Source organism: Pantherophis guttatus, chromosome 1 (assembly GCF_059756535.1).
Source record: "Pantherophis guttatus breed Tessera chromosome 1, ASM5975653v1, whole genome shotgun sequence".
Classification (NCBI taxonomy): domain Eukaryota; kingdom Metazoa; phylum Chordata; class Lepidosauria; order Squamata; family Colubridae; genus Pantherophis; species Pantherophis guttatus.
The window spans coordinates 168,742,097-168,764,944 of NC_142063.1; the positions used below are offsets into that span (position 1 = coordinate 168,742,097).

Sequence of the window (22,848 nt, forward strand, 5' to 3'; positions counted from 1 at the left end):
TTTCAAGAAAAGATTGGACCACCATTTGTCAGAAATGGTATAGGGTCTCCTGCTTGAGTGGGGGGTTGGACTAGATGACCTATAAGGTCTCTTCCAACTCTGTTAATCTGTTAATCTGATGGTGTTTGTTTCCTCTTCAGAATTCCAGCCTAAACGGCATAAGCATGGTTATTTGAGGGACTGCCTGTCTCCCATAACATCTGCCTAGCCAATTCCAATCCTGTAGGGATGGATTCTGCAGGGATGAATTTTGAATTCCTTCAATTAAACAATGTCATCTCTCAAGTTACTGGAAGTGTGCCTTCTTTGTAGCAGAGTGTGCTCTGGAACAAGGTTCCCCCCAAGATCCAATTGACCCCCATTCCACTGTTATTTAGAAGAGCCATGAAGACCTAGCCCTTACCCAGACATTGATGAGGGAGAGTGAGGCTCCTTTAGTTCTTCATTTTGCCATCTTTTATTTTAACATTTTTATGTTTTATTGATTTTATTCATTCATTTAATTTCTATGGCTACCCATCTCAATCAAGTGACTCTGGGCTGTTTACAGCTGTCAAACAAAACATTTAAAACCAATAAAAAATAATTGCAAAATAAATATATACAGCAGTCAAGATAATTAACGAATTAATAGTAGGGCCAAAAAGCAGGCTCTTAACATATTTGGAACCTCCAGGTACAGGAACACAGCCACGTTTATTTACTTATTTATTTATTCATCCATTCATTTATTTATTTATTAGATTTATATTTTAAAGCCTTACAAAAAAACTAACTGGATTGGGACCATTCTAATCTTTGAATGATCCCAATCCAGTTAGGTTTTTTATAAGGCTTTAAAATATAAACATTCCACTGGACAGGAGCTACAGCAGAGAATCTTAATTGTAAATGACAATTATGTCATTTAAAATTATAAATGACAATAATCATTGGAGAAGATGGTTCAATTGTGTTTGAAGGAAGCTGGCTGATACTACTTCTGAGATGTGCCAATGTATCCTGACTTCATTGTGAGCACCAGCGATGACTGATGTTGAGGTGTTGGAAATTTATTCAGTTTTCCCGCTCCAGTGTTTTTCCACATCCTTATTTTGGGTCTATTTTTCAGTATTCCTCTTCTATTAGAATTAAAAATTTTGATTTTTTTTGAAACTCAAAAGATTTTCTGTAGGCAAACTTTGAGGTGTAGCACATTTAGCTTGTTTTATGGATAAAGTTCTACATCATTACGTTTAAATAGAATGTGAATTGTAATTTTTCATCTTAGATTGCTAACTGAGAGTTAAAGCTTCCAATATGTAATGTTCACTTCTATGGAAGAAGTACCACAACCTTTTCTAATGCCCCTGTGGTTCATTTGGTTCTATTGGAATGGATGTAAATAGACTAGTAGTAAATGTAAAGTAAGCAATATATCTTCTAATTCAGGGATGAGGAACATGATACATGTCAACACTAATTTGCTCTTGATGCCTCACAGGCAAATGTTGCATTTGGTTTAATTATTCTTTTGATCCTTTAGATTAAAAGAATCCAAGAGAAGCTAAATACTCACAAATGCCTACTAAGGGCCCACAGAGATTTTTACAAAATTAAAGTAATGGAAGATTATACAGTAGTCAGAGGATATGATGAATAGCAAAGTCATCAGTTTGCCTTCTAATAAATGTTGTGTGTCTGGCTACCAAGACAGCCATTTTTAAGTGGTTTTAAGGCAAATCCTGAAACTAGCATTTTTCCTGTTTCTATTTGAATAGGAATATGTGTGTTCCCCAGCAACCCTTTCCATTCTGAAGTTCTTATATGAGCAATATACCTGCTGTTAGAATTCCAACTGAACACTTGTGTGCAAACAAAGAATATTGATATGTCTCTTTGTATAACATTTACTATAAAGTGTAGAAAATCTTAAATTTCTCTACTGAGAGTGGGAGAAATTCCTATTGATCATGTTAAATAGGAGTATTGAGACTGCAACTTTGAAAAAGTGAAAGTTTTTATGACACAAATCTTTGACTTCCCAGAAAAAGAAGAATTGTAGTGTTATGATAGAAGTGTTGAGGCCTCTGGATTTTCTGCAGAAATGTTACTTGCCAGTCTCATTGGTAATTCTGCACAGGGACCTCTGCAATAACTAACAGCAGTATAACATTTCGTCACAAAACAGAAGAATCTTGAAAATATTTCTGTACAAATATTCCTTTTCTTTCTTCTCTTCTGGCAGAGGGATTAAAACACCTTCCCTAGGTTCATTCCAAGCTGGAAATAAAACACACCAGAAAATCAGTGGGGGTCAAAAATATTATATTTATTCAACCCAGTTGGTATATGTTTTTAAATTTTGTCTGTTCTGTTTTATTCTGGCTGTTCACCGCCCTGAGTCCTGCTGGAGAAGGGCGGTATACAAATTAAAACAAATCAATCAATCAATCAATAAATATAACTTTGGATAGTGGTGCAAAATACTGCTTTTTCCAATTCTTTTATTGGTAATTTTAGTTTAAAAATCATTACACATTTTTCCTTCTCTTAGAGTGAAAGTAAATGCCTCCTATTGAGGTAGAAATGAGCAATTAGTTCATGGATTTCCCCATAATTACTTGACCTATGGCACTGTGTCAAACACACTGATTCTATACATCTTCCTAATAGAATCAAAACTTCGGAATTCAGATATATGGGAACATCTGAAAGGATACAGAAAGTTACTTATTGTTTAAAGTATAGCCATAATTTCTGCATTTAAACATTACAGCACTTAAAGGAAAGTTGTAAACTATAAAGTGATGGGTTAAGTAAAGTTGTAATAGTTTAATAATTAGTAAATGATGGAGAATAAAAATGTATAGCCAAAATAATTTTATTAACTAGTAGGTAATGGTTTTGTAATTAGTAAAGTGTAATGTAAGTATAATGTATTTTTAATGTAACCATATATGGAAGCCGGAAGGGCTCATAGAACTCTTTGTCTTGAAAACATATTTAAATTTTGATATCATAATTCGTCTTTGTTCAGATTTGCTAGAACCAAACACTGCACTGAACCTTTGCGCAAATAAATGCATCTGTCTGACCCAGGAATGTGTTTCAGCCTTTCATTTTCCACAACATTTTCTGGCGTTACCACGAAGGGACTGAAGGACTGAAGGACAAAGACAATTGTTCTGCCTTGACAGCTGCTCCAGCGGGGACCAACGCCTTCCCAAGGAAAGTCCACAGGCCGGCCACAAAGACTCCATTGAAGTCTATGGAATCTTTCGGTGAGAAGATGCCGTGAGCCCTGCTGCCAGACGCAGACCAGTAAAAGATCCTCAGGTCAGACCAGATCCATACATCTCCACAGGTGGCCACCAGGACAGAAGAAAAGCCAGCAGGCAAGTATAAGTAAAAAGGGTTATCTACCAACTTAGTGGTAGATATGTGTTTCAGCCTTTCATTTTCCACAACACTATAGTTTAACATATACAATACAGTATCTCCAGTGGTGAAATCTAAAATTTGTTACTACCGGTTCTATGGGCGTGGCTTGGTGGGGGTGGGGGTAATGTGACTGGGTGGGCCTGGCCAATTTTTTTTTTATTTTTAAAACCATTTTTTCTACAACCTCTTCGGGAAAGAGATTGTAAAAAAATGTTTTCAAAAGGGTCTGACGATCCCAGCTGAGTTGCCTGATTGGCAGATGCTTTTTAAAAAACTCAGCTTGGATCGTCAAAGGCATTTAAAAGAAAAAAAGGCTTTTTTGCTTTTAAAAGCCTTTGACGATCCCAGCTGACCCGCGCGATCACCAGAGGTTTTTTTTTTACTTTTAAAAGCATTTTTTTCGGCCGAAGAGGTTGTAGAAAAAATGCTTTTAAAAGTTAAAAAAAAGCCTCTGATGATTGTGCGGCTCAACTGGGTATGGGGGGGACAAGGATTTTTGCTACCGGTTCTCCGAACCACCCACCTCCATCGCTACCAGATCAAGCGATCCGGTCTGAACCGGGAGCATTTCACCCCTGAGTATCTCCTTATATAGAGTTAAAGCTCAGATGCGGATATTTTATCTAGATATGTGCAGTGGTGGGATTCAAATAATTTAACAACTGGTTCTCTGCCCTAATGACTGGCTGGGTAGGCATAGTCATGTGACTGGGTGGGGGTGGTCAACTTGACATCACTCATCACACCCAGCCCCACGTCCCGGCCAATCACCTCAAAGGCAGAGGTGGGATTCAGCCGGTTCGGACCGGTTCGGGCTAATCCCACCACTGGCTCGCCCCACCCTATCCATTTTTTTGAAGCCCGTTTTGAAGTCCACAAGTCTTAAAATTGCCAAGGTTGGATACTACTGAGCTAGATGTTCTGATAGATCACTGTTTTTCAAATTGGACAACTTTTAAGATATGTAGACTTCAACTTCCAGAATGCTGTCCGGGCAATTCTGGAAGTCCACACATTTTAGGATTGCAAGTTTGAAAAATCCTGTCAAAAATGGACAAATTAAGATCCTTTTTAGGGATCTGTGCTTTGGTCTCCTTTTTCTAAAAAAAAAAACCCCAACGTATTACAGATTATCCTGAGCAGCATATCTATGAAAGAAGACTCTAATAGAAACATGCTTTATGCATAAAAATATAGAAAGGCATCTAAGAATCACTAATCTCCCCATCTTCATGGGCCATAATTTATGAGAAGTTCGCAATGATCTCAAGAGAAGTTTTCCTCAGCCCTGCTTTGCCTGAATATGCAATATCTATGTTCTGTCATTGAGCTGTGATCATTCTGGCCCTAAAATTAGACACAAAGTTCTCCCAATCATAAAACTGTCCTCCTCTGTTTTTATTTATATTCTGGAATAGTCAGATAATGAGGAAAAGCTGAGCAACAGAGATACATACACAGACATTATTGATCTGATTTATCCTAGAATTGTTATCCCTGGAAAAAAGGGACTTTTACACTGATACTTAAGATTCCTTCCCTACCCCATGCCATTACTTTTTTGGGGGGAGGGTTTCTTGGCTTTCCTCCTTTCTTTCCTTGATTTCAGTCTAAAGAGTCTTCTTGTTGTCCAACTAAATGTGCTACAGACAGATATGTGTTTTAAAGCACAACCTGTTTTGCAAAGAGATGAACTGATATGAGGAAAGGTCCAAGTGGGTGGAAGGATTTTTGACCCTCTTTCAAGCTTATTTTCTCAGAATTGGTTCTAAACCTGGACATAAAGTTTATTAATACAGAAATTGTAATTGGAGCAAAGAAGGAAGCAGGGGGCTTTAAGAAAACAACATTATGGCAATTCAAGTTTTTGATGAAGTTTTCTTGTTTTCCTTATTTTCATATCTTGGCTTTAAATCAACCCAAAGACATTACATTTGTTCAACATAATCTATATATGGGGAATGGCAACTAATATCATTTTTTTTCACAAAGTTTTGCTATGGTCCAGGTGTTATTGTGCTTAGTAATGCAATTTTATACTATTTAATATAGGTGTGTAATAATCCAAATTCAGAAGGGGGAATATGCTTTGGGGTGAAGGCTTACTTTGTGTTTGCCAGCAAATGTTTAAAAGATTTGTGCAGCAGGGCAGGAAAAAGCACAATGGATGTGAGGTATTGAGAGGTCTGAAGTGTGTGCCCACACAAGCTACGAATTCCTCTTCTCCTTTCAAATCCAGATTGTTGTACAGCTTCAAGAGAGGTAATTAAAGATTTGAAATCTTCCAGGCCATTTTCTGGGTCATTTCTGGGCTGTTTTCAGTCCTTTTTTGGGCTGTTTTCAGCCATTTTGGGGCCATTTTTCAGGCCATTTTTCGGGCCATTTTTGGGCTGTTTTTGGGCTGTTTTCAGCCATTTTCCAGGCCATTTTTGGGATGTTTTCAGCCCAAAAATGGCCCAAAAAATGGCCAAATGGTGGAATTGGCCAGTTCGCCGAACTGAGCAGAATTTTAACAACCCGTTCACCCAAACCAGTCTGAATCAGCTGAAGCCCATCTCTGGATATGTGTTTTTTCCATGCATAAAATACATGTTTTCTTTTATATATGTATGCATGAATTTTGCTATGTGATGTAGCCATTTCTTTATGGCCTCCCACACTCTAACCTCTACTTTCATGAGGCTTGTCTCCAATCTCAGGGAGGCATTAGAGACATATTTTGAGACTTGAAGGGGAAATCTTAGAAATTTGGGTAGAGCAAGTTCTAATAGTGCAAAATTGGAGAAGTGGCCCAGCTGGGCACCATAAAAAAGGCTATTGGCTTGACTTTTAATAATTTTGAATGCCGTAGGTATTTAGTGGCCACCTCTTATCTTGAGAAATTTGAGGATGGCAGTTGAGAACACTTATTTTATCCTATCTCATGCAGAAAAACAGATAAATTGTATTTGTGAGGTGGATAAAATTTTTGGATTTCTTCCAGATTTTCTATTTATTAATATCACTGATTCTTAGCAAGAGCAAGCCTGCCCAGGGTCAGGCCAGGGAATGCTGTTGATTGAGGAAGAGGATCATATATCACCCACTAAGCATCTACCTAGAAATAACGTTTTTAATCTCAATGTGTTAACAATGCCAGTTACTATGGGAAAAAATGTTTTCATATTATTTTAGAGCCAAGACATAACCAGTGGTTTTAACCTGTCCTATTACTCTCAGCATAAGAAATGTTCAAGAAACATTGAAGAATGTGCTGAATGGTTCTAGAGTTACACAGCACTTTTGTTTTCATTTTTAAAAATAATTTGTAATGATTGTATTATATTATGAAACATGAATTCTGATTGCATTGCATGAAAAGGATTAATTGCTTTCTACACAATCCTGGAGTTGATGAGTTGAGTACTTATTTTACATCTTATATAAACACATAGAGAAGGGGAATTAAAATGGCACATTTCCTATTTTGTCACAATTATTATTATAATTATTATTATTATAAATTTTGAAACATACTCCTTCCCATGTTACAGTTGTACACCTTTAAAACTTTCTGTGTATTTTTATAACAACTAAAAGCTATTGTTAAGCCAAATATAATTCAAAACAAACAAAGTTAGCATAGGCTAGGGCTAAGCCATGTAATAAAACACAATGAGTGCTTCATAAATATAAAGTCTGGTCCAAGTGACTGATATCAGTTAACTTCTGGTGAGTAAGTCTGATTTATTTTATAAATCAGATGGAATCAGGAAGTTAAAAAGTCCTTCACTGTTCACTCTAATTATACCAAAGAAGTTCTGCTTACTTAGTAAATTTAAATTTTTAAAGTGCACTCAGTTTGAATTTCCTTTTGATCTGTTTTTCTGAATGTAATGGGTATCAGGCAGCATGAAACTTGGATTTAGAAATTCAATTCAATTCAAAAGATCACTAAAACTCCAAATCATTTTCTTTTTCCAAATCAAATTGGAAAAATGAATGAAAGCTGTTGTTAATATCAAATTGACCCAATTCAACTTTCCAGTTTGATGTGAATCTTCAAATCAGAAGTGATCCTGATAAATATTGTGACTCCCATATTTAACCAGTTGCTGAAGCAATCTGAACCAAGTTGTAGTACTATAGTGTACCTTCTTTTAAAAGCATGAATTCCTATTCCTTTTCATAGCCATGGAGCAGAGTTAATTGCACAAGCTCGAATTTATCACAACAGTTACTTCTCTTACTGTGGGGACAAACTGGCCATCAACATCTTGTTCAACCCCTTTGCCCCAAAAGAAAAGGACATTTCTAACACTAGAAATGAAATTGATTATACTATGTCACACTGAAGCTTGTGAAAGCTCCTCATCCCTAGCATATGTTTTTAATCTGATTGAATCTACTATGTGCAACATAATTATGAAGCATGGTACTAGATAGTGCCATCATGCACTATCTTTGCCTGGCAAGATAGCTATGTGCATCAGTAACCCAGCTGTAGAAATAAGGGAGAAAATGCTTTTATTGTGCATAGAACATGAGATAAGGATGGTTTAACATTGGGACAGAAAAAATCTCTCAGTAGCAAGCGCCTCTTTTCTGCAAAGAACTGTTTCAAGTTTACAGAAAAAATAATAAATAAAAGTCAGTTTTCTAAGCATCGACCTTAGAGTCAACTTTCAAATTGGGTGCTTAAAGGAGACAGTGTCAACACCTCACTGAGACCCAACAAAATTCCAAGAACCTAAGAGGTGAAACTCAGTAAATCTTTCTAGCCAAAAATGTTAGAAGTTTTCAATTACTCTTCTTTCTCCAATGCCACATAGTGATATTAATGAAGATTGTTTGCTTTGAGATATGTTACGGAAATGTGCTGTTCTTTCAGATTATATAACAAATCTTACAGGTCTTGCAAGTGTACATATAATTCCAAAAATAAGCAATGTGGCACCCACGGCATCAGAACTCGGGCCAGTTGAAACTGGTTTTTCTATTGCCTGAAATTCCTTGGGATCAAATATATATAGCGTAGAGTCAGGTATTTTCCCCAGTGAGTTTCACTATGTTCTTCCCCTCTTTTACAAAATGAGATTACTAAACCTACAGTAAATCAAGAGAGGTGAAGTGAGAACTTAATACTTTCCTCTTCAGAAAGCATTTTTAAATTTAAAATTATTAATTAATTTAATTTAATTAATTAAATTTATATGCCACCCTTCTCCGAAGACTCAGGGCGGCTCACAATACATTATGACCTATTGTAGTTATAAGAGTCCACTGGGGAGATTCAAGTGAGTTCCATACCAGGATACAAGAAGCATGGAAGTTGGGACTTGCATCATAATGTCAAACATCCTTCCTCATGGGCTATACAAACATACATGGGAATAACTGCTATTCTCCCATGCAAAAAGAGCTAAAACCACCACAGGTATGACGTGCCAGATATACCTTTGTTTTTAGTGATTCAGAAACCTCCATCAGCTGCAACCTGTTTATGAAGATCATATGATATAATATTTCCCCATAGAAATCAATTAATTCTAGTTCTTGATCATATCTTCAGTCCCATTGAACATCTACATGAAAGTGCTAGAAGAACTCACCCATCTGTTCAGGAGGAGCTTTTACCAATATGCATGTGATATCCACCTTTATAATGTCACCCTGAGCTGAATGGGAGATCCAGTAAAAGTTGTTGCAATGTGTGGAAATGGCCCATGCTTGAATTGGAAGGAACCCAAGCAAAACAGAGTGGCTGAAAACTCTTATGGCTACTGACACCAAGATAATACCAACTTTGATTCTCAGCTAGATTATTCTTCACCAGAAAAAGAAGAACCACAACTTGCGGCTCTTCTGGACTCACAGCTCCTGATGGACAGGTAGAATCTGTGGCCAGGCAGCTATGGCCCAACCTTGGACTGCCTATTAGAGCAGCGCCCCCCAACCTTTTGGGCACCAGGGACCAGTTCCATGGAGAGAGGTTTTTCCACAGATCAGAGGAGGTGTGGCTTCATGTGCTGCCTGCATCCTACAGATGAGGCTTCGCTGTTTGCATGGTGTGGTTTCTGTCACGGCATGGACTGTTGCCAGTCCCAAGACCGGAGGTTGTGGACCCGTGTATGAGACCTTTACTTGGAACAGGATGCATTGTTATCTCATAACTGGATTCCTGTATTTTTGCTATATGCATTTGAAGATCATTGGAAACTTTGGCTGGCCCAAAAACCATGGTCTGCATGTTTAATAGGCTGCAAATATTACCGCAGGAACAGCATTGGTTATCAATTATTGCAAAGTGCAATTCATGTACTTCTCAATATTTATACCATGTTTCCCCGAAATTAAGACCCTGTCTTATATATTTTTGACCCTGAAATAAGCGTGTGGCCTTATTTTCAGGGAGGTCTTATTATTTTGGGGCACATGGAGGAAGATGGGCTCCTCTTGCCGTCTTACTTGATTTCCAGCTCTGTGCTTAAATATTTTCGGGGAGGGCTTATTTTCAGGGGGAGACTTATTTTAGTGCATGTGCTCAAAAACCCGATTGGGTTTTTATCAGGCAATATCTTATTTTCAGGGAAACAGGGTATATTCATGTATATCTAGAGACCTGGCTATCTAATAGACAGCCTTTTGCAAGTAACTTCTTCCCATGCAGAATGTGTGACAAAGGAGTATCTGCTGAAGGTTCCCTTTTATCTCAAGGTATAACAGGAAGAGGACATGAAAGCAAGCATTCTCACTGACATATCTCTCCTTTGGAATAACTTGCCTCCAGGCAATGGTGACTTGCATTCGCATAGCTTTCAATCCAGTAATAATAGCAGTTTTTGCAGACTGGCTTTTGAATTGATCATGGGATTTTCAGAGCCAATGCCTATTTTGTATTATACTGTATTGTAATTTGTAATTAATAATTTATATTCTCGCATTGCACACTATTTAGACTCCTTTGAAACTCCGGTAGTCTAAAAATGTTATAAATAAAGAAAAAAGTGTAAAATTGTTCCTTGGTTTTTAATGGTTACGTTAGCATATAGCATATACCCTAACCCTATACCTAAATGAAATAAATATTGTACTTTGTACTGTGTGAAATAGAGTTTTTAGCAAAGTATTAAAAAACCTGTGACTCATGGATCATCTTTTCAGAAAGATTTCTTTAACAGATTTCTCAACGACTTCAGCAGTCACAGAGCTTCTCCCATCATTTCCCTGGATGTTTTCCTTCCTAAAATTCCCTACCTTCTAGAACACCTCCAAGTGAAATAGGAACAAATGAATATGACTTCCTCTAAGGGAAAAGTCCAGATGGTGTTTTCTTCCCAATTCTTGAACTCTAGACTTAACCTAGTGCAATGATTCTTAAAGTAACTTGATTTACATCTAAATAGTGTTAAATTCTTCCAACTAAATAAATCCATCTATGCTTAGAGTTGAAGAAAAACAACCTTCCAAGGAGATTTTGAATAATTCTATTCAGGCTCCTCCTCCCTCCTTATTTCATTTGTTGCTTAGTTTTTAGAAATTGGTTGCCACTGCAAAATCTTTCATTCATTCCTGGTAGTTTTTAAAGTGTGCTTTTCAATTGCAAAATGGCTTGTCCTCAACCATCAGATGAGCTTGTATTTTTTGTGAATGGAAGGAAGGTAAGCATTTCTTTTCTCTGACAGAACATATACTTACTCTTTTTTTAAAAAAAAATCAGGAAGATGAGGAATGCCTTATGATACTATATTATTCCTGACACTGCACAATGATTCATTCTGACTTGCAATATATTATATCTTTACAGTACAAGAGACAGATTTGTGTAATTTGTGCAATAGTAATTGCTTACACAGAAATAAAATTGCATAATTGCGACATATTTATTGACTTGTAAAATTACTCTCCCAAGTATTTGTATGCAGCCCGATAGGACAGGAATACAGTGATCTTAAACCAATTAAATGAACTGAACTGTTATAGAAATGATTTTGTTATATTGTGTAACTATTATTTTACCATTGTAATTAATGTAAAGGTTTGCCAAGACTAAGCTAATTAAGACATTGCTAAACAATCTTCTGAAAAGTTATTAAGAAATAAATCAGATAATATTTCTTTTTCTATTTAAAAGATAATTATGCAGTTTTATATTTACAGCATCAATTTACAAATATGTTAAGTAGCTTTTTGCCAGATTTACTACAAATTGATAATTCTGAAGAGGAACTTTAGTTTGCATGACACATGCAAGAAAACAAGAAGGCATCCAGAAATATATTTTATGAATTTTCAACGAGAAAATTTTGAGGGAGAGGTTTAAAATGTGGAACTTTCAATGTCCCCATCCCTTAGGTCTGAAGTGAACTACATTTTTGCTTTTTTATATTTTTAGAATTCTAATACCATGTGATAAAAGCACAAAATAGGCTATTAAAATATAAAGAAATGCTCAGGAAACAATTTACCTTCATTCATATTCCCAGTGTGTTAACATTTTGCAGTCTTTTCTTACTCCTACTCTTTTCTGCAAAGATGCCATAACTAAAACAAGTTCCAGTCAGGGCAGCGGTGAAATCCAAAAATTTTCCCTACCAGTTCTGTGAGTGTGGCTTAGTGAGTGTGGCAGGGGAAGGATATTGCAAAAACTCCATTCCTACCCCACTCTGGGGCCAGCCAGGGGTGGTATTTGCCAGGTATTTGGAATCATATGTGTCATCAACTAGTGCTCAGCAATCCAAAATGCACACAAATACAGAGTCAAATTCCACTTAAAAAATCATCTATAATCATGTTAAGAAATGTTTACCACAATTTGGAAGACTGTTTCTAAATCCAAGGAAGAGAAAGAAAAGATCACTAGAATTGGATGCTGATAATTTTTTTTTAATTGTATCACTACTCTCACACAACTCACAGGTTTTTCTTCACCTTACGCAGTTTTAATTTGGAGATAGGATGAGACAATATATATTTGGGAGAAACATCTGATTTAGTCTAGAAACATAAGTGAACACCTGAAGGAATTTAAGGTGTTGCCTCAAGTTCATTCCTACTCAGGTAAATATGGTGCCTTGGGGCTTTACCAGAGTTTATCAGAGTAAAAATTTATAGAAATCACAGCTCAGCCAGTCTTAACTTGCCATTTGAATAATAAAATAATCCAGAAGTAACAGAAGGAGGAGTGAATAACATCATTGCTTCCTGAATATTTTAATTAGGAACAAGAAGAACCATTAGAAGGACCTGCCTTCAGAGGTCCCTTTAATCTAAAATTGTACTGTATTCCAAATGGTCTCTATATTACAAAAGGCAATAGTAAGGAGAGGCAAAAAATAAAACCGTTTTCATATCATAAATGATTATAAACCTATATGTACAGTGATGTTTTCTTATGACAGAGTAGAAATCTTTTAATAGAACTTTATTCTGGTTTGTTCCCATCAAAATATCAACACTGAAAGGAATTTTTCATGCCTTGCACAGAGAGTAAAATGTAAATGGAGTTATATTGCTGAGGGAGGGAGGGAGAAAGGAAGGAAAGGAGGGAGGGAAGACAAAAGGAAAGAAGATCTATTTCTTATCTTTTGATTTGCTGTGATTTTTCTTATGGCTTATGCCATGTCCCACTTGTCCCCTTCTTATCCTAGAGGTCTTATTGTATCTGAATGTCCACAGCCCAAACAACTTTGCATTGTCCTTCTCTATTAACAAATGTCTCAAGTCTCAGTTGAATTAATTCAAACATGGTATGAGATTTGTAAGCCTGTAATGCTAAGCCTAAGTAAGAGGAAAGAAAAAGTATGCAGTATTAATTTCCATTATTAAAAGCAACATTAAGCCTATTGGGCGAAAGTGCATTATATCCTTATAAGGCTTAAATCTTCTTTCAATGCAGGTGACAGACAATTATCCCGATCCTGAAGAATACTTGCTTAATTATCTGAGAAAAGAACGTATCCTTTTTCTTTACAGCATTACATAATAAATTCTGTTGATTATGCAAAATGCATGATAATTTTCCTGTAACCAAAGTAAACCTCAGTTTCCTAGGAAAACAGAGCCTTTTGGTTCATATTTATTCTGACAAGCAAAGTCAAACCAGATTCACTTAACAATCACACAATTCCTTTAACAATTGCAAGGATTTGCTTCCTAACTGTGGCAAAAAAAGGCTGTAAAATCAGACGTGACTTACTTAAGAACTGCCTTACTTAACAATTGTCATTCTGGTCCCAATTGTGGCTGTAAGTTGAAGACTACCTGTGTTTATTTTCTTCCCACTTTCTCCCTATGGAAATTGAAAGCAATGGGGAAATTGTTCTGGCAAAATATACTGTCTTAGATGGGAATCAGTTTCTTTCCTTAACAATATGTCTGTATCAGTCCACTTGACTGGAACTAAATATGGCTGTGGAATTGGAGGCTGTGGGGCCTGTACTGTGATGATATCAACCTATAATCCTGAAACCAAAAAGATACAGTATCCTTCAGCAAGGGGGAAGCTGGATTCTGTCTAAAGATTATGCAAAGTTAAGGAAACTCTCTGATGTTGCTTTCACCCCAAAGAATTGTGGAAATACAGATAGAAAAATAATAATTCTGTCAGACAAGAATTACCAAAACAGAGTAGTAAAGCAGTTGGAATCTCAGTGGGCCCACATGGGTTTAATGATGCCAAGTTTCAGTTAAAACAATAAACACCTGTTCAAGCTACAGTGCTTCAAAAGAAGATATTCACTACCCCTCCCCACTTTCCTTATTCTATAAGGTGGTGGGATGCTTGTGGATCTCTGTAGCACTTCTCTTGGCTGCAATTCTTTTGAATCATTACCAAAGAAAGAACAGGTTATAATTGGAGAATCGTGATTGATGGAATACATCCTTTAACTCAATCCTATTTGGTACTCTGTTCACTATTCTAATGTCTCCTGATGGTTGTCCAGTCCAAGTCTGGATTCAGAGTAAGAAGCTGTAAAAAAAAGAAAGCAAGGGTCTTGCAGGGGACCACCAAGCACACATGTTCCCTTCTCACAGCTTTTTATTTCAATTTGAATCACAGGAATTATTTCTGAATTCTATTATATCTCTAATGAAAATCAATACATGGATGTTTATTATAAATTTGCATCAACTTTGTCTCAAGGCATAGCAAATATTATTCCAAGGTAGTGGCCCAATGGTTGGGTTTTTCTGGAGGGCTATGAAATGCTGAGGTCATAGACATAATGTCAGATTACATGGTGTTGAGATCATCTGCAACTATTTTAATGGTTATGCATGTGGATACTCTCCTTTACATCCCAAAGTCATTATCCAGCCAATTCTTGTCTATTTCCATTGTGCTCCATCCATGGTGCGGCAATAACCACTGTAGAAGGAGTGGGAACCACAAAGACCAAACTTAATCCAATACAGGTAAGAATAAACAGTTAAACCAGTTAAGATATGATGACTTACAGTGAATTGAGAATTTGAACCTATAGTTTTTCTCAAGCCTAGTTCATACCATCTGAGTTGAAGAATAACTCCTAACAGTTTTCTGTTCCTAACTTCTTTAGCTCCCATCTCACTAAGTATTTCTTTTGCTTTGTTCTCCTTATCTGATTGTTGTGGTTGCATCACCGATTCCTTCCTTTCCGTTGATAAGGTATCTGCTGCTCTAGCTGTGACCCACATTTACCAGAGAAGGGAAGGGGCCCCCTAGTACTCCTTGCAATATAGGATCAGGTTTACGACAGATTCTTTAAAGGGTTGTAACTTGTAACTGAATTTTTATGTGGCATTTTCAAATGATAATGCACTTGTCTGATCTCTGTTCCCATGGGGTCCTTTAGGGTGAGATCTCCATGTTCAGAAACATTTTCATTTATTTTGACAGTAAAAATATGACAAATTGTCAAGCTGGGCACTGGCCCTGCATAAAAAATGTGGGCATGTAGGAGCTTTGTAATACAGAGATAAAACAATTAGGGAGCTTTCTTCTTAAGTCTTGTGCTGCAGGCTATAGTTTAAGGCAGTGAAAAACAAGTGTAGCATAGAGGTTGCACTGCATGTGGTGAAAATTTGTACAGGCATCAGCCCTTGCAATGCAGCTTTTGCTCAGGATTCATGCAGTGTATGCAGCAGAGGAGAAAGAGCAGTTGTGACCATTTCTGTAGCCTTAGTTTAGACCTATGTTGTATATACAACAACATTTTCTCTTTTAAAAAAGTAAAAGTTGATCCTTAATTGCTTTTTGTAATAATCAGTGGGAAAATATGTTTAAAAATCCTGTACATACAATATAGAGTTTGAATAATAAAATCATAAGAATAACATTTCATAAATAAATCATGGCAGCAACAGTTAATTCATATCCAGGCTATGTATAGATAGCAATAAATATATCTACAAGATAATGTTTTCCTGTGGATCATAAATTCAGATATTTTGATTCCAGGAAAGGCTGGCAGAGTGTTTTGGCTCTCAGTGTGGTTTCTGTACTCCTGGGATGGTGATGTCTATGTATTCTCTCCTGAGAAATCATCCTGAACCCAGCATGGAACAGATTGTTGCATCTTTGGATGGTAGGCTGCCTTTCTCCCAAAAAATATTTTTCTTTCCATGCTTGTTAGTAATTTAGACATGCACCAAAAGAAGCGGCTATTTTTACAGGTACTCCTCAACTTATGACAGTTTGTTTAATGTCCGTTCAAACTTATGACAGTGACTTATTCCCATTTTTCACATTTATGACTGTTGCAGTATCCCTATGTGATCAAAATTCATAGACTTGGCAACTGACTCATATTTATGACGATTGCAGTGTCCCAGGGTCACATAGCTTTGCAGCCTTCTGACAAGCAAAATCAATGGAGAAGCCAGATTCACTTAACAACCATGTTACTAATTTAACAACTGTGGCAAGGAAGGTCATCAAATGAGGCAAAATTCATTTAACAACTGTCTTGTTTAGGAGGAAAAATTTTGGGCTCAATTGTGGTCATAAGTCGAGGACTACCTGTATGTATCTAAGTATTTGCCTCCCAAACAGTTCTTTTTTGGTTCTGCTACCAGATACCTCCAATATTTGTCTTCTCTACTCTCCACTTGTATTAAAATATATAAAATATAACGTGGGAATAACCAATGACTGAACCTTCACTCGGGTCTTAGCTCCAGTTGGCCTTAGGTATTTTGAAATATTTTTGAAGTACAAATGGCATAAAACATATACACAAATTAATGTATAATTTAATAAATTAAAGTATATAAAGTAATCACATTTTGATTAAGTTATGGTTAAGGCTACCTTCTTTGTGTATCCTTTAACATTCTATTTGTTTATGGGAACAATCTTAATCTACAGATTTATTTTGTTGAAGGGAGCAAAGATTTGACCAGAGAGGAAGCACTTCCACCATGGAAATCAATCCTATGCCTGCAGAGAACTATTAGGAAGAAAAACTGCATTCTTTCTATGCTCTGAATAAAAGTTTATCTTCCTGCTTTGGTTTGCTCTTTTGAAGTAGTTTTTTATAAAAATAGTTTATAAAGTATGAAGTAGTTCATTTCTTTTGTAAATTATGTACAGTTTATGTTGATTATAATTATTGTTAACTTGCCCAAGTGATGCACATGCATTAAAAGGAGGATACAAAAACATATTGATCACTGAAATAAATTTATTGTGTGTGATCATTTCTTCCAGGTAATTTGTGCCGTTGCACTGGATACAGACCTATACTGGACAGCTTTAGTGCTTTTTCTTCGGTAAGAAAACAATGGATGATCATTGCATTGATTTTGCTGAAAGTGACCATTAATGGAAGAAAATGCTGTTCTATTGCAAAAGTGGATAGAAGAAGTGATTATTTTGTAAAGACCACAAAGAAATATACAGCAATAATATAATTAAAAACAATAATAAATAACCCCCTCTAGCTTTCTTTCCAGTGTTATCATAATATTCCTGAATATCATGGAATGAATTATTTTCTTAGGAATGCTGCCCATTGGCAGGGAGTGGAAAATGTTGCATGGAAAAAGAGGAGAGTAAAGAGAGATGGAATTATGCAGAAGATCCATCATTAAGAAGAGGAAAGGTATGCTACAACATTTATGATTTTTGTGCTTTCATGAATGAGCTCATGATGCAAGTCCCAAAGGGTTTATTTTGGGTGGTATATATCAGTCTTACAGAAATGTCTAGATTCCCAATCTTATGATGAGGTCTCTTTCATATGATACCCTCTACCTTGGAAATGGCTTGTAATATATATGTGACAAGAACCACTACATTAATTACAGCCTACTTAATTAATAGGAGTAGAGGAGGGATTCACTTACCTTCCTTACCGGTTCGCAAATGTGAGAGCACACGCCTCCTCTATGCATGCACATGGCCTTCTGCGCATGCGCAGTGCTCATGCACTACGTCCAGGTGGGTGGGCGGAGCTTCCTGCAGTCGCCGCTACCAGTTCGCCCGATCTGGACAGAACCATCTGAATCCCACCACTGAATAGGGGACATAAAAAGATGTTAATGATTACACTAGATTTTGAATTAGCCTCTAAACATGTGCAAAGTGCACAGTGTCTGAAAGTATTTACATTATTTGGGGTGGAAAATATATTCTTCCCTTTTCAGGTTTTGACATTTACTAACCTTATTAGATTTTACCCTGCTGACAACTGGCATCTGTGCTAGTTCACAGCTCTTTATACTTGCATCCTAATATCTGACATAAATAAGCCACAGAGATTGTGTCATAACATCCAAATGTCCGCAAGTTAGTTTTTTTCTTTCTGGCATTTATTGGTCATCTCATTTGCAGCCCACATCTCATAGCCTTACCTATGTTTGCTATGAAAATTCATTGGAAATTGCCAAATCTTTAATCCAATGGTATCTGAATCTTTTCCTTGTTGAATCAGGCGTGTTCAGTGAAGTTTATTTTCACATAATTAGACATAATATTGCAGTCTTAGAATCAAGAGTTGATATACTTCCATATCCATGCATTGCTATTTCAGAAGTTGGAATAGCAATTTCATACCTATATTTAGAAGTAATATGATTTAATTTTCAATGAAATCTAATAATATTAATAATATAATTCTTAGGGGAAGAGGAGACTAGTTTGTTTCACTAGTCAAGTGAAATCTCACCAGATGTAAAAAAGATGCACGATATACAGGTTTTGTAATTCACTAGTTTAATGAAATGATTTCCAAGGATTGTCAAAACATTTTGCCTTCCAAAGCTGTTTTGTGCTGAGACAAGTTCTAACAAGGATGGTATTGTGATTTGTATAACTTGTTGATTAACACTTTGACAGGATTCAAATGTAACAATGTTTAAATTAAAATGTCCTGGGGAGGGTTTCAAAGAAATTAAAAAATGTTCACCACACCTTTCAGTAATACAGCAGAGGAAGATCTTTGCCTAAAACCTGCATAAATATCCAGGTGTTAATTGATTCTGATACTTGATCTGGAACAGGAAAATCGAGCATGGCCAACAGGATTACATTCTGTGAACAGTGTTTGCCTCCCCGCCCCTTTTTAAAAAAGGATTAATGTACTCTGAAAAGATTAAAGTGAAAACCTGTTGTTTTCTCAGTTCCTTTAGAAAAATTGGCAGAGAACATTGTCTACTCATAATTAAAGAACTCTAACATTATCAGTGCAGGATTGTTTTTGAATTCTAACAATGCTGATCTGAGGCATTCGGCTGAAGAGGTTGTAGAAGAAATGCTTTTAAAAGGCTCTGATGATCCCAGCTGAGCCATGCGATCATCAGAGGCTCTTCTTTTTACTTTTAAAAGTATTTTAAAAAGCCTCTGATGATCGCGCAGCTCAGCTGGACATAGGGAGTGGGCAGGGATTTTTGCTACCGGTTCTCCAAACCACCCGCCTTGTGGCAAAACAGAATTTGACTACTGCACAGGCATTTCTAGAAGAAGATTCACTTAGAAACAGTTGGGTCTTCCTGAAAATGTACATAGTAGGTGGAGAATTTAAGCAATGTAGAATAGAATTCTTTATTGGCCAAGTGTGATGGGATACACAAGGAATTTGTCTCTGGTGCATAAGCTCTCAGTGTACATGCAAACAACAAAGTGATAGGACATATATCATAGATCATAGTCACGATAATAAATCATAAGATATAACAAGTAATACATTATAAATACCAATACAAGGTAGTAGGAAAGATGAGAAGATGGGAAGGATAATATCAATACAGCCTACTACACAGATAAGTATCTTTATAGTAATGTATGTGAAATGGTTTTGATCTTTTGTCGCCACATGGGCAGGTATGCTTAGTTAATGGGATTTTGGAGTATCTGCCTTGCAGCAATGCAGATGGTAAGATTTTATGCCTGGGTGTGAAAAATACTATCTCACCCTGGGGGAAGTTAGATTGTATAGATATCTTTCTGGTTCCCAAGTGCTCTTATTTGCTGTATCCAATTTCTACCATCTGGGGCAACCTATTAACTTTAACCTGAAACTCCATATCCCTTACTTTCTGAGTGAACAGATATTTAGTTTGCCCATATCCTAAATAAATGAGGAATGAAACATAACGTCTGTGTGATACCAATTTCTCCTCTATGGCCTGTTTCCAGGGAAAAGAAAAATTATCTATTAAAACTCAAGGGTCAATCCAACTGAAAAGATTTTCAGCCAGTAGTTTATCATCCTCCTCCAAGCCCTTATTTAGATTGCAGGCATTCAAGCATTAATTGGGATTTGCTGTTCCATTGGGTATAGCAAGGATTGATCTCAAAAATTTTGTTTGCACTGTTCCCAGTGCATCCTTCTTCATATAAATTTCTACTTGTGCCCCATAAAGGATCTTGGCCAGTTTTAATGCCAAGGATTAGTTCTCCACCACTTGTATAAAAGAAGCACATAATAGCAATTGTAGACCTAAGAACTGGCTGTATTATGCGATTATGTGATGTGATGTGATTTCCAGGTGATTTTAGAATGGAACCACCCTAAATGCAGTAACACACCCTAATTTGTGCACTTCTACTTGTTGGATGACTCTACTAGAATGATCAGAATTTTACATTTATCAAAATTAAGAATCAGGTGATTTTTCTCTGCAGTACCAAAATACTCCTACCATTGCTCTTTTCAGCCCCATGAGGGTTTATAAAAATTATGGCGGCAGCAACAGCATAGAGGAGTATAGGGATTTTGCACCCTGCTAGTTTATCCACATAGAAATCTGGATAAGGAACAACGTCTACTATTGAACTGACATCCAAGTTAACCCCTTTCTGAATATTTACTGTGCCAGAGAGGGACCCTTGGGTATTGCATTCACTCTTAAGGTGGGGTTTTATTTCTGTATAGAGAGAGGAGGCACTTGTCAATAGTTGTATTTTTTATTTTTGCCATTCCTGGAAAGTGAATCAAAGGTATGTTTAAAATCTAGAAAGGCCATGAAGAGAGAAGAGTTCTTTTTATGAGTGTATTTTTGTACCAGATGGTAGAGTACCAAAATATGGTCTATTGTTGACTTTCCTTCTCTGAATCTTGCCTGCTCATTTTGGATTATTCCCTCTAAATCTCTATCCAGTCTTGGAACCTGTGATAGATGTTTAGCATGTAATTTGCTAACAACATTCAAAAGGCTTATAGGCTCATAATTGCATTCATCATTCTTAGTACCCTTTTATAGATTGATACTATCTCATTTCTGCCTCTTCCATAGTTCTTTTTTTTTTATTGCAAAAGTTTTACAATTACATTTTCACCCCTTTTCCCCCCCCCACCCCCCCAAACTTCCCAACCTCCCTAACCCTCCCTAACCCTCCCCTCCCCCCAGACTTCACTATAATATACTCATAACTTGGTAAAAAAAAAAACACAAAAAAATAAAAAAAACCCTTAATATGACACTTATGTGTAAACTTGAACCCCTCCCTCCCCTGTATAATTTTTCTTTTTACCTCATTACATTAAAATATTTCTAATACATTATTTTCAAATAAAAGCTATTTGATACTTTCTAGTTTGATATTTGTTCTGAACATATTCTATCCACCTTCTCCATTCCCATTCATAAGTCTCTTGTGAACAATCTTTTAAGTATGCTGAAATCTTCGCCATCTCTGCAAAACTGGCCATCTTCAAAGTCCATTCTTCAATAGTGGGCAAAGCTTCATTTTTCCAATATTTACCTATCAACAATCTTGCTGCTGTTATCATATACAATATCAATTTTGTTTCACTCGATGTAAAACCCTTAACTATACCCAATAAAAACAATTGTGGAGAGAATTGAATTTTTTTCTTCAAAACATTCTGCATGACCCACCAAATTTTTATCCAAAAAGCCTTAACTTTCCTACACGTCCACCAAACATGATAATACGTAGCATCCTAACATGCACATCTCCAACATTTTGGCTGAACATTAGGGTACATACATGACAACTTTTGGGGATCTAAATGCCATCTGTAAAACATTTTATAGAAATTTTCCCTCAGGTTCTGTGACTGTGTAAATTTAACATTCTGAACCCAAATTTTTTCCCATGTTTCCAACATCACTGGTTCTTCAAAATTTTGTGCCCACTTAATCATACAATCTTTAACTAATTCAGTTTCTGAGTCCCTTTCTAGCAAAACATTATAAAGCCTTTTGATATGCATTGGACCTTTCTCTTTTATATGTCTAACCAATTCTTCCTCGTGTAACATAATACCAGTTTTTTGGTCCTCTTTCCATCTCAATTGTAATTGATTATATTGTAACCAAGTTAAATTAATCCCTTCATCCAACAGTGTCTGCAATGTCTTCAGCTGCCATCTGCCCGCATCTGTAAAAAGAACCTCTTTGTATAAAAACCCCCCGAGTGACATTATATTTGTATTCCACAAAGTATGACCAAGATCCAGCCATAGCGGTATTTTATAATCCCATTTGAGTCAGTGCTTCTTCCAAACTCTCATCAAAGAGTCTCTAAGTATATGACTTTTAAATACTTTATCAACTTTGTCATCATAAAATAAGTAAGCATGCCATCCAAATTCAAGATCAAAACTTTCTGCATTCAGTATTCCAGCCTTTTTACTTCCAAACCAATCACTTGTTAAAGTTAAAGCTGCTGCATCATAATATAACTGTAGGTTTGGGAGTTTAAGACCTCCTCTTTCTGGAACATCTTGCATAATTTTCAATTTCACTCTCGGCTTTTTCTCGTTCCAGACAAACTTATTGAGTCCAGTTTGCCAGACTTTCAATTGTTTGTCACTTTTAAGCACCGGAATCATTTGAAACAAAAAAAGAAATCTTGGCAAAATGTTCATCTTAACTGCTGCTATTCTTCCAAGTAGAGACAGCTGCAGTTTTTTCCAAGTCTCCATGTCTTTCTGCACCTCTCGCCACAACACCTCATAGTTATTTTGAAACAATTTCATGTTTGATTCTGCA

At 36.4% G+C, this 22,848-nt stretch overlaps 1 protein-coding gene across 1 annotated transcript in view; it reads left to right on the forward strand.

The window, feature by feature from the left end:
• Positions 1-10,951: 10,951 nt before the first annotated feature.
• The window catches only part of AOX1 (aldehyde oxidase 1), a 72,281-nt gene continuing 60,384 nt past the window's right edge, over positions 10,952-22,848 (forward strand). Inside the window, exons 1-7 of the mRNA XM_034430468.3 lie at positions 10,952-11,063; positions 13,301-13,358; positions 13,789-13,885; positions 14,712-14,820; positions 15,845-15,971; positions 17,096-17,157; positions 17,388-17,489. Coding sequence (XP_034286359.2) covers positions 11,010-11,063; positions 13,301-13,358; positions 13,789-13,885; positions 14,712-14,820; positions 15,845-15,971; positions 17,096-17,157; positions 17,388-17,489 — 609 coding nt within the window. The 5' untranslated portion in view covers positions 10,952-11,009. The remainder of the gene's footprint in view (positions 11,064-13,300; positions 13,359-13,788; positions 13,886-14,711; positions 14,821-15,844; positions 15,972-17,095; positions 17,158-17,387; positions 17,490-22,848) is intronic.